Here is an 11,993-nt window from a genome sequence, read left to right on the forward strand (position 1 = left end):
GGACTACAGGCGCCCGTCACCTCGCCCGGCTAATTTTTTTTTATTTTTTAGTAGAGACGGGGTTTCACTGTGTTAGCCAGGATGGTCTCGATCTCCTGACCTCGTGATCCCCCCTCCTCGGCCTCCTAAAGTGCTGGGATTACAGGCGTCAGCCACCGCGCCACCACGTCCGGCCGGGCTCACCTCTTGATAAGTTGCCTCCTGCCCTGGGGAATACTGTCCAAGGAGGCCCAGCCTTCTGAGGTGCGAGGGGAAATTCAGGAAGCTAACGTGGATCCCAGACATTGCCGAAGTCGATCCTGAGCTCGAGGCATCAGCCTTAGCCCAGTCTGCAGATGGGAAAACTGAGGCTCCGGGCGGTGAACACCCTGCCTTGTGGTCACCCAGCACAGGTCCGGAGACTCCGATTGTCACTTCTGTTTATTGAGTTACAAGTTGAGATGTGCAGGTTCGGTGGCGCTAGCCCCCCCCATCCCTCCCCCCTTGGGCAAAAATAGCTCCCAGCGCCGAGGAATGGGGGGTAGGGAGGGTCTCGGGCAACAGGATGGGGCCCCGAGGGTCCCCGTGGGGATCGTGGGTCCCAGGATCAAGCACGTCTGACACGGAAGACAGAGAGCGGGGTGGGGGGCCTGCCTCGACCGTGGCGTCGTGGGGAAAGTGAGGGAGAGCTTCTGTACAAAGTCATCTTCCGCGAGGGTCCCGGCTGCAGCCCCGAAACGCCGATGGGCCCCGCGGGACGGAAGCAGAGAGCTGAGTGTCCGCTGGGCTCTCTCAGATGCCACGCCCTGCCCAGCCAGCCTGGGGGCGTCTCCCTGACCTGGCCCCGCCCACCGGAGCGAACGGCCCGCCCAGGTGGTCTGAGCTGCAGACCTGGCGCAGGCTCCGGCCTCCTGCTGCGGCTGTGCTCACCAAGCGATGCCCCGCCGGCCCGGCGTTTACTTCTTGTCTTCTGGAGGCGCCGGCAGTGGCTCGGGCAGAGCCTTGGGCGAAGGCTCGGGCTCCCAGAGCAGGAATTCGTGGAGCAGCGTGTTGACCGTCTCGGGGCATTCCAGCATCACCATGTGGCTGCCCTCGTCGATGAGCTTCAGGAACGCCAGGAGCAGGATCTGCAGAAGACGCGGGGCTCAGGGTAGGCGGGGGCAGGAGGGTGGAGCGAGAGGCCAGGCTTCCCTGGGACTCCGACATCCACACATGGCCCGCAGCATCCAAAAGTCCCTCCTCCCATCTACCCTGCATCTCTCCACTTCCACTCGAGGGGGAGCTAGAGGATGGCCTGTCGCCCTGCAGGAGCCGAACTAGTATTCAGGCATCCAGCATTTATTAAGTGTGTACAGTACGCCCGGAGAAGGATTTTCTTTTTTCTTTTTTTTTTCTGGAGACGGAGTCTTGCTCTGTCACCCAGGCTGGAGTGCAGTGGCGCAATCTCAGCTCACTCCAACATCTGCCTCCTGGGTTCAAGCGATTCTCCTGCCTCAGCCTCCCGAGTAGCTGGGATTACAGGCATATGCCACCATGCCTGGCTAATTTTTTTTGTAATTTTAGTAGATACAGGGTTTCACCATGTTGGCCAGACTGGTTTCAAACTCCCGGCCTCAAGTGATCCTCCCGCCTCGGCCTCCCAAAGTGTTGGGATTACAGGCGTGAGCCCCAGCCAGCCATGGTGGCTCATGCCTGTAATACCAGCACTTTGGGAGGCTGAGGTGGGCGGATCACCTGAGGTCAGGAGTTAGAGACCAGCGTGATCAACATGGAGAAACCCCATTTCTACTAAAAATACAAGATTAGCCAGGCGTGTTGGCGCATGGCTGTAATCCCAGCTATTCGGGAGGCTGAGGCAGGAGAATCGCTTGAACCTGGGAGGTGGAGGTTGCAGTGAACTGAGATCGTGCCGTTGGACTCCAGCCGAGAGAACAAGAGTGAAACTCTGTCTAAAAAAAAGAAAAAGCAAGTTGCTGAATGTCTTTGGGGAGCCACTGCCTTTCTCTGATCCTGTAATCAGGAGTCACTAGACATATGACTTTAAGGACTGCCTCTGGGGACCACTCTATCCACTTTTCCTTGTCTGAGCTGCCCCCTTCATCCAGGGAGACTCAGGACCTGCCAGCCCGAGCCTTCTCACTGACCCCAGCTGAGCGCCTTCAGACTTTCGTCCGTGCCATCTTCTACGTGGGCAAAGGGACGAGGGCCCGGCCATATGTCCACCTTTGGGAAGCCCTTGGTCACCATGGGCGGTCAAGAAAACAGGTGTGAGGACAGGGATCAGGGTTCAGCGAGGGCAGTCAGGCCATGGGCAGGGGAGGGGATTGGGGGTGCTGACTCCAGACTCTGCCCTAGCCCCCCCAGGCCTGCCCCAAGGTGCGTCAGATCTTGGACATCTGGGCCAGTGGTTGCGGCGTAGTGTCCCTACATTGCTTCCAGCATGTGGTCGCTGTGGAGGCTTATACACGGGAGGCGTGTATTGTGGAAGCCCTAGGTGGGTGCCTGGTACATAGAATGGGGGTCATAGGAAAGGCATTTGGCTTTCTAGTTCCCTCCTTTTTTTTTGCTTCTGAGGGGTGTTCATTTGTTGACTGAGCAATTATTGAGCACCAACTTTGAACCTGAACATGCATGTATTTTGCTCCACTGGTTTATCCCCACTCAAGGGCAATACACATTGGGTTCGCTGTCACATACTTTTTTTTGTGTGTGTGAGACTCTGTCGCCCAGGCTGGAGTGTGGTGGCATGATCCCAACTCACTGCAGCCTCTGCCTCCCAGGTTCAAGTGATTCTTGTGCCTCAGCCTCCCAAGTAGCTGGGATTACAGGCATGTATCACCATATCATGCCAAGCTAAGTTCTGTATTTTTAGTAGAGATGGAATTTCACCATGCTGGCCAGGCTGTTCTTGAACTCCCTGGCCTCATGTGATCTACCCAAAGTGTTGGGATTACAGGCGTGAGCCACCGTACCCAGCCGCCTGCTGTCACACACTTCTGCTGGATGGGGAGGTGTCCCCATGGCTGCCCCTGTGACCTCACATCCAATTTCTCCAGGGATCCAGACGCTCACCAACCAGAAACAAGGGCACTGCTATGGAGTGGTGGCAGGCTGGCCACCTGCTCGTCGCCGGCGCTTGGGGGTGCACCTGCTGCACCGTGCCCTCCTCGTCTTCCTGGCTGAAGGCGAGCGACAGCTTCGTCCCCAGGACATCCAGGCCCGGGGCTGAGTGCTGGGGAGTTGGCCATCCAGCCTGGGAAGAAATGTTTGAATGTTCCAGCTGCCCCGTGCTGACAGCAGCCCCCACCTCTGGTTTCAGAAGGGGTGTGTGTGTGTGTGTGTGTGTGTGTGTGTGTGTGTATAGGGAGCACCAGGGCAGATCTCCCCCAGTCTGAGAGAGGACTTTGTTACAGATGGTACTCCTGGAGGGGTAGTAAGTAGTGAGCTCCCCGTCATGGGAGGAGGACAAGTAGGGAAGCAGAAGGTGCTTTGGAACAGTCCGGTGCTTCTGTCAGAGGCGTTTGAACCTGGGCAACTCCACCTTGAATAGAAGCTGGGTAAAATGAGGCTGAAACCTACTGGGCTGCATTCCCAGACGGTTAAAGCATTCTAAGTCACAGGATGAGGTAGGAGGTCAGCACAAGATAATGGGTCATAAAGACTTTGCTGATAAAACAGTTTGCAGTAAAGAAGCCGGCCAAAACCCACCAATACCAAGATGGCGACAAGAGTGACCTCTGGTCGTCCTCATTGCTACACCCCCACCAGCGCCATGACAGTTTACAAATGCCATGGCTGGCCAGGCGCGATGGCTTATGCCTGTAATCCTAGCACTTTGGGTGGCCAAGGCGGGCAGATCACCTGAGGTCAGGAGTTCAAGACCAGCCTGGCCAACATGGTGAAACCCTGTCTCTACTAAAAATACAAAAATTAGCTGGGCATGGTGGCACGTGCCTGTAATCCCAGCTAGTAGGTGGGCTGAGGCAGGGGGATCACTTGAACCTGGGAGGCGGAGGTTGCAGTGAGCTGAGATTGTGCCACTTCACTCCAACCTGGGCAGCAGAGCGAGAGTCTGTCTCAAAGAAGCAAATGAAAGAACAAATGCCACGTCAACATCAGGACATTACCCTTTAGACCCTATACGGTCTAAAAAGGGGAGGCATGAATAATCTACCCCTTGTTTAGCATATCATCAAGAAATAACCATAAAAATGGGCAACCAGCAGCCCTGCCCTGTCTATGGAGTAGCCATTCTTTTATTCCTTTTGTTTCTTAATAAATTTGCTTTCACTATACTCTATGAACTCACCCTGGATTCTTTCTAGTGTGAGATTGGAGAACCCTCTCTTGGGGTCTGGATCAGGACCCCTTTCTGGTAACACTTTGGCAGCTTGTTCCTGTCAAAATGGATAGAGCCTGCTCTTACCTCCCAGACATGGGACACCCACACGGCGGGATGGACTGGCAAATCTTCAGCTGCACTCAGGGTATCTACCCAGCTCAAGAGCCAAGTTCACTGCTACCCAGCCGTGAGACCTGGGACCAGTATTTAATCTGTCTGAGCCTGGGTTTCCTAGGTTGTACAGTGGGGGCAGTAAAGAGGTCCTACTCCAGGGGATCATTGTAAGGATGAAATGCGGTCATGTCAGGGCTGGGTGTCACGCCTGTAATCCTGGCACTTTGGGAGGCTGAGGCGGGAGGATAGCATGAGCCCAGGAGTTTGAGACCAGCCTGGGCAACATAGCAAGACTCTCTCTCTACAAAAAGTAAAAACATTAGGCGGATGTGGTGGGTGGGCCTGTGGTCCCAGCTGCTTGGGAGCCTGAGGTGGGAAGATTGCTTGAGCCTGGGAGTTGGAGGCTGCAAGGAGCTACGATCACAGCACTGCACTCCAGCCTGGGCGATATCAAGATCCTGTCTCTTAAAAAAACTATAAAAATTTAAAAATAAGGTCATGTGAGCAAAGTGTGTGGCTCAGAGCCCAAAGTGTCTAGCAGTGCAGCCCAGGCGAAAACTTTCTGGAGGAAGGAGAAGTGTGGGGGCCCTCGAGAGGCTGCTTGTGTGATGAGGCGTGAGCAGGGCCAGGACCCTCTTCAGGATCACTGTGCAACCCCAGCCTCTATAAAATGGGATTATTGGCCAGGCTTGGTGGCTCATGCCTGTAATCCCAGCACTTTGGGAGGCTGAGGCGGGCAGATCACCAGAGGTCAGGAGTTTGAAGCCAGCCTGACCAACATGGAGAAACCCCATCTTTACTAACAATACAAAAATTAACCAGGCATGGTGGCTCACGCCTGTAATCTTAGCACTTTGGGAGGCTGAAGCAGGTGGATTGCTTGAGGTCAGGAGTTCAAGACCAGCCTGATGAACATGGTGAAACCCTGTCTCTACTAAATACAAAACATGAGCCGGGTGTGGTGGTGAGCGCCTGTGATTCCAGTTACGTGGGAGGCTGGGGCAGGAGAATCACTTGAACCTGGGAGGCGAAGGTTGCAATAAACTGAGATGGCGCCACTGCACCCCAGCCTGGCGAAAGAGTGAGACTCCATCTCAAATACTTCTACTAGTACTAGTACTAGTACTACTACTACTACTAGTACTACTACTACTACTACTAGTACTATAATAACCCAACTTCCAGCGATGCTACGAGACTTCAGATCATTCATGTACAAAGATCTTCAGTAAATACGAAGTCGCCATCCTGGTGAGACATCAGCAGTCTGGTTTCGGGCGGGCGGGCGAGCCGGTCGAGGGCATTTAAGCTTCTGGAAGTCGCTTCTGCAAAGGGCCCCGTGGATTTAGGGACCTGGAGAGATCCGCTGCCTCATTGGCTTCAGGACCTGCCGGTCATCACGGCAGTTTAGCCAACCAGGTCCCTCAGGGGGCGGGCTGTGACCTGCGCCGAGTTTCCGCCGCCTCGCCACTGCTGAGCCGCTGGCTGTTCCTGGGGTAATGGCTGGTATTGTGATTAGGAGTCCAGTTTCTGGAGTGGGTTTGGGCTCGACCACTTGTAACTGAGCCGAAGAAACCGTTCTCTGAGCTTCACTTTCCTCAAATGTAAAACAGGGGCCAGGGACCGTGGCTCACGCCTGTACTCCCATCACTTTGGGAGGCCGAGGCGGGTGGATCACCTGAGGTCAGGAGTTCAAGATCAGCCTGGCCAACACGGTGAAACCCTGTCTCTACTAAAAATACAAAAATTAGCCGGGCGTGGTGGCGGGTGTCTGTAATCTCAGCTACTCAGGAGGCTGAGGCAAGAGAATCGCTTGATCCCAGGAGGCTGAGGCTGCAGTGAACCAAGATTGTGCCACTGCACTCCAGCTTGGGCAACAGAGCAAGACTCTGTCTCAAAAAAAAAAAAAAAAGTGTGAAATGGGGTTGCCTCCCAGGTGCCAAATCTAATGATAAAGCCACAGGAGTTATGACACTGTGCCATCGCCCCGGAATACACAAACAGGACATTGGTAAAGAATCTAGAGCCCCCAGAAGAGATGGGATTTGTCTAACACAAGGTTTCCCAATCTTGGCTCTAATGACATTTGGGGTTGGCTTATTCTTTGCTGTGGGGTCTGTCCCGTGCATTGCAGGGTGATGAACAGCGTCCCTAGTCTCCATCCCCTAGAAGCCAGCAACACCCATGCACCCCCAAACATGGCGATTAAAAATGTTACCAGAAGTTGCCAATGGACACAATTGTCCCCCTGGTCTAAACTAAAGATGGAGCTCCCAAACCAGTGGGGAAAGGATAGAACCGAAGGAAAGATTTCCTCCCTCCTCCTGTAATACACAGGAACCACAGATAGGCCTAGATATACATGGATCAGAATAAAATGTAGGCGAGGTGCAGGGGCTCACGCCTGTAATCCCAGCACTTTGGGAGACCGAGGCGGGTGGATCACGAGGTCAGGAGTTCAAGACCAGCCTGGCCAAGATGGTGAAACCCCGTCTCTACTAAAAATACAAAAAGTAGCTGGGGGCAGTGGCAGGCGACTGTAATCCCAGTTAGTCGGGTGGCTGAGGCAGGAGAATCGCTTCAACGAGTGGGGGGGGAAGGGGGGTGGAGGTTGTAGCCAGCCGACATGGTGCCACTGCACTCCAGCCTGCGCGACAGAGTAAGACTCCGTCTCAAAAAACAAACAAACAAACAACAACAACAACAAAAACAAACACCAAAAAACTAAAACACAGATTTGGTGGTTTCAAAAGAAAAATATTCATGACAAAGGTGACCCTAAACCAAGCTGAAAGATATAACATGGGGATAGTAAAAGATCCTAACTTGCTGGATGGGGTTGGATGAGTCGAATTCAATGAAGCAGTGGGTGACAGGCATTCAAAACACAGCCCGGAATACAGTGGGCACTCAATTATAGCAGCTCTAATTCCATGCATCACCCACCGATCTTTACCTAAACCTCGGTTGGATCTCTTCCGGCTAGGGAAGGGCTCATCTCGTGTTTTTTGAGACGGAGTCTCGCCTTGTTGCCCAGGCTGGAGTGCAGTGGCACCATTTCAGCTCCTGCAACCTCCACCTCCCGGGTTCAAGCGATTCTCCGGTCTCAGGATCCCGGAGTAGCTGGGACTACAGGCGCTTGCCACCATTCCTGGCTCGTCTTTGTATTTGTGTTTTTTTTTTTTACGGAGTCTCGCTCTGTTGCCCAGGCTGGAGTGCAGTGGCGCGATCTCGGCTCACTGCAAGCTCCGCCCTCTTGGGTTCACACCATTCTCCTGCCTCAATCTCCCGAGTAGTTGGGACTACAGGCGCCCGCCACCACACCAGGCTAATTTTTTGTATTTTTAGTAGAGACGGGGTTTCACCGTGTTAGCCAGGATGGTCTCGATCTCCTGACCTCGTGATCTGCCCTCCTCGGCCTCCCAAAGTGCTGGGATTACAGGTGTGAGCCACTGCACCCAGCCTCTTTTTCTGGTCTAATTGCATAGGCTAGAATCTCTAAAACAGTGGTGCTCAACCTACCTGGCTGTTCCAATCTTGCCTTTCTTCCTGGATAAGGGAAAGAATGAGGCCACTTGGTAGCGGTCAAGCCCTGGGGACCAAGCCTTCCATGGAAGGGTTATTGGTAAGTTTTAGGTTGTATTACCTGCCCTTTAAGCAGGAGTGAATTTCAGTAACCCATGCCTTTGTAAATGCCTAGAATTTACAGGATTCCAATGAGCCCTTCCTGAATGCACAGCGATCTCCAGGGCAGCTGATTTTTGAACTTAGTCTAAGGCAGTGGTTCTCAGCCAGGGGTAATTCTGCCCACCAGTGCACATTTGGCAACTTCTGAACACATTTTTGACTGTCATGATCAACACTAGATTGTGTAGTTGCATCAACTGGGCAGAAGCCAGGGATACTAGTAAACATCCTGCAGCCCCCCACAGAAAAAAGAAATAACCTGGCCAAAAATGTTAGTGCTGGGATTAAACAACACTGTGTGTGTGTTTTTTTTTTTTTTCCAGAGTCTCACCTTGTTGCTCAGGCTGGAGTGCAGTGGTATGATCTCTGCTCACTGCAACCTCTGCCTCCCGGGTTCAAGCGATTCTCCTGCCTCAGCCTCCTGAGTAGCTGGGATTAGAGGCGCCCGCCACCACGCCTGGAGCTAATTTTTTGTATTTTTAGTAGAGACGGGGTTTCACTGTGTTAGCCAGGATGGTCTCGATCTCCTGACCTCGTGATCCCCCCTCCTCGGCCTCCTAAAGTGCTGGGATTACAGGCGTCAGCCACCGCGCCACCACGTCCGGCCGGGCTCACCTCTTGATAAGTTGCCTCCTGCCCTGGGGAATACTGTCCAAGGAGGCCCAGCCTTCTGAGGTGCGAGGGGAAATTCAGGAAGCTAACGTGGATCCCAGACATTGCCGAAGTCGATCCTGAGCTCGAGGCATCAGCCTTAGCCCAGTCTGCAGATGGGAAAACTGAGGCTCCGGGCGGTGAACACCCTGCCTTGTGGTCACCCAGCACAGGTCCGGAGACTCCGATTGTCACTTCTGTTTATTGAGTTACAAGTTGAGATGTGCAGGTTCGGTGGCGCTAGCCCCCCCCATCCCTCCCCCCTTGGGCAAAAATAGCTCCCAGCGCCGAGGAATGGGGGGTAGGGAGGGTCTCGGGCAACAGGATGGGGCCCCGAGGGTCCCCGTGGGGATCGTGGGTCCCAGGATCAAGCACGTCTGACACGGAAGACAGAGAGCGGGGTGGGGGGCCTGCCTCGACCGTGGCGTCGTGGGGAAAGTGAGGGAGAGCTTCTGTACAAAGTCATCTTCCGCGAGGGTCCCGGCTGCAGCCCCGAAACGCCGATGGGCCCCGCGGGACGGAAGCAGAGAGCTGAGTGTCCGCTGGGCTCTCTCAGATGCCACGCCCTGCCCAGCCAGCCTGGGGGCGTCTCCCTGACCTGGCCCCGCCCACCGGAGCGAACGGCCCGCCCAGGTGGTCTGAGCTGCAGACCTGGCGCAGGCTCCGGCCTCCTGCTGCGGCTGTGCTCACCAAGCGATGCCCCGCCGGCCCGGCGTTTACTTCTTGTCTTCTGGAGGCGCCGGCAGTGGCTCGGGCAGAGCCTTGGGCGAAGGCTCGGGCTCCCAGAGCAGGAATTCGTGGAGCAGCGTGTTGACCGTCTCGGGGCATTCCAGCATCACCATGTGGCTGCCCTCGTCGATGAGCTTCAGGAACGCCAGGAGCAGGATCTGCAGAAGACGCGGGGCTCAGGGTAGGCGGGGGCAGGAGGGTGGAGCGAGAGGCCAGGCTTCCCTGGGACTCCGACATCCACACATGGCCCGCAGCATCCAAAAGTCCCTCCTCCCATCTACCCTGCATCTCTCCACTTCCACTCGAGGGGGAGCTAGAGGATGGCCTGTCGCCCTGCAGGAGCCGAACTAGTATTCAGGCATCCAGCATTTATTAAGTGTGTACAGTACGCCCGGAGAAGGATTTTCTTTTTTCTTTTTTTTTTCTGGAGACGGAGTCTTGCTCTGTCACCCAGGCTGGAGTGCAGTGGCGCAATCTCAGCTCACTCCAACATCTGCCTCCTGGGTTCAAGCGATTCTCCTGCCTCAGCCTCCCGAGTAGCTGGGATTACAGGCACGCGCCACCACACCCGGCTAATTTTTGTATTTTTAGTAGAGACGGGGTTTCACCATGTTGGCCAGGCTGGTCTCCAACTCCTGACATCAGGTGATCTGCCCGCCTCGGTCTCCCAAAGTGCTGAGACTACAGGTGTGAGCCACCGCGCCCGACCCGGAGGAGGATCCAACATTAGGAGCTGGATCATTCTTTGCTGGTGGGGGTAAAGGGTAGCTGGTGTGGGGCTGCTATCCTGCCCATTTGTAGGGTGTTGAGCAGCATCCCTGGCCTCCATCCACCAGATGCCAGTAGTACCCCTCCCCTTCAGTCGTGACACCCAAAAATGTCTCCATGCATTTCCACGTGTTCCTTGGGGGCAGAATCCTCCTTAGTTAAGAACCACCAGTACAGAGCTATACTTTAATTTTTTTTTTTTTTTTTTTTGAGAAATGGGGTCTTGCTCTGTCGCCCAGGCTGGAGTGCAGTGGTGTGAGTATGGGTCACTGCAGCCTTGAACTCCTGGGTTCAACCGGTCTGCCCCACTCAGCCTCCCAAGTTGCAGCGATTATCGGCGTGAACTACCTCACCGGGTTAGTATCCAAGGCTATTCTAAGTGCTAAGGATCCCCAGACCCTTTCTAATCTGAACTCGCTAATTAGAGTTTCTAATCTAAAGATCCCCTGGTGCCAGTCTCCTAGAATTATATAGTCACTGGTCTCTTATACAAATCCTCCGCTGTGAGGAGAGCCTTCTTACATGCGGTGGGGGACGGTGCATAATTGCTAACACCTGTCCAGGGCAGCCCTGCTTTCTAGATTATACCTTTGATGCTAGACCTAATGCTCCTGTTTGCCTGGGGTCAGAACAAGATGCAGCATCTAGACACCAGGCCCACCCGGCGACCACGCCCCCTAGGGAAGAAAGCACGCCCACAAATACTACCACGCCCCCCGCAGAGGCCACGCCCCTCCTGGGCTGCACCCTGGGGATTTGTAGCTGTGGCGCCCCGGGTGCCCTCCTCTACCTCGGCCATCCGCTGGTCTTCCTCTACCGGCACAAACTTATCGTGCATGCCGTGGACAAGCAGGACCGGCACGGTGAGCTCGGCGTGGTAGACCTCGTCGCCCTCTGGCCAGTACTGGCCGCTCATCATGGCCCGGAGCACGAAGGATGACACGTTGAAAGCGTTGCCCTCCTTTAACAGCTGCTTCTCCTTGGCTCCTTGGCGGGCGAAGCCGGCCCTGGTGGTGGTGGAGGTACCGCTAGAGCCCCTCATGCCAGCCCGCCTGCCGCTGCCGCGGGGTGCCCCCGATGCCAGCCGTAGTCCCAGCAGTACAGCCCACCCTCCCATCCAACTCGAGCAGACGCCTGGGTTCCCCAGGGCCAGGATCACGGCCTTTGGGATGGGGGCACTCACTTGAGAAAGCTCCAGGCCAGGCAGGGCGACAAGCAGTGCAGGATGCAGGTGGGCATGTTGAAGATTGAGCAGAAGCTGGGCTCCAGCGCCGTAGGGCCCCCGCCATTGATCATGATGACCTTGTGCACTAGGTCTGGGTACTCATGTGCCAGGAATGTGCAGAAAGAGACACTGCTCGGAATGGGTGGGGTGATGGGAGGATTGAAGGGAGGCGGTCAGCAGGATACAAGCAGTGACCATTTTGTTTTGTTTTGTTTTGTTTTTGTTTTTGTTTGAGACAGGGTTTTACTCTGTCACCCAGGCTGGAGTGCAGTGGCTCGATCTTGGCTCTCCCTCCCCCCTCTCCCTCCTGGGTTCAAGCGATTCTCCTGCCTCCGTCTCCCGAGTAGCTGGGATTGTAGCCGCACACCACCACACCCAGATAATTTTTGTATTTTTAGTAGAAATGGGGTTTCACACAGGGGGCGGAGCTTGCAGTGAGCTGAGATCCGGCCACTGCACTCCGGCCTGGGCGACAGAGCGAGACTCCGTCTCAAAAAA

The 11,993-nt window shown here is 55.0% G+C and overlaps 3 protein-coding genes across 5 annotated transcripts in view; 2 read left to right on the top strand and 1 right to left on the bottom strand.

The window, feature by feature from the left end:
• ANKLE1 (ankyrin repeat and LEM domain containing 1) overlaps positions 1–4,064 on the top strand; it is an 11,349-nt gene extending 7,285 nt beyond the window's left edge. The window contains exons 4-6 of one of the 2 annotated variants that reach the window (XM_011925739.1): positions 2,085–2,244; positions 2,335–2,473; positions 3,036–4,064. In XM_011925739.1, coding sequence (XP_011781129.1) covers positions 2,085–2,244; positions 2,335–2,473; positions 3,036–3,208 — 472 coding nt within the window. In that variant the 3' untranslated portion in view covers positions 3,209–4,064. The remainder of the gene's footprint in view (positions 1–2,084; positions 2,245–2,334; positions 2,474–3,035) is intronic. The other variant, XM_011925740.1, reaches the window with a different exon arrangement.
• A 4,892-nt stretch (positions 4,065–8,956) lies between these two features.
• Positions 8,957–11,993, bottom strand: part of ABHD8 (abhydrolase domain containing 8) — a 26,497-nt gene continuing 23,460 nt past the window's right edge. For both annotated transcript variants that reach the window (XM_011925745.1, XM_011925746.1), the window contains exons 3-5: positions 11,454–11,624; positions 11,061–11,277; positions 8,957–9,660 (exon numbers count right to left, since the gene is read on the bottom strand). In XM_011925745.1, coding sequence (XP_011781135.1) covers positions 9,490–9,660; positions 11,061–11,277; positions 11,454–11,624 — 559 coding nt within the window. In that variant the 3' untranslated portion in view covers positions 8,957–9,489. The remainder of the gene's footprint in view (positions 9,661–11,060; positions 11,278–11,453; positions 11,625–11,993) is intronic.
• Positions 9,447–11,993, top strand: part of MRPL34 (mitochondrial ribosomal protein L34) — a 28,802-nt gene continuing 26,255 nt past the window's right edge. Inside the window, exon 1 of the mRNA XM_011925743.1 lies at positions 9,447–9,683. The gene's annotated coding sequence lies outside the window, so the exon portion shown is untranslated. The remainder of the gene's footprint in view (positions 9,684–11,993) is intronic.

This window comes from Colobus angolensis, unplaced genomic scaffold, assembly GCF_000951035.1.
Source record: "Colobus angolensis palliatus isolate OR3802 unplaced genomic scaffold, Cang.pa_1.0 Scaffold66, whole genome shotgun sequence".
NCBI classification, from domain to species: domain Eukaryota; kingdom Metazoa; phylum Chordata; class Mammalia; order Primates; family Cercopithecidae; genus Colobus; species Colobus angolensis.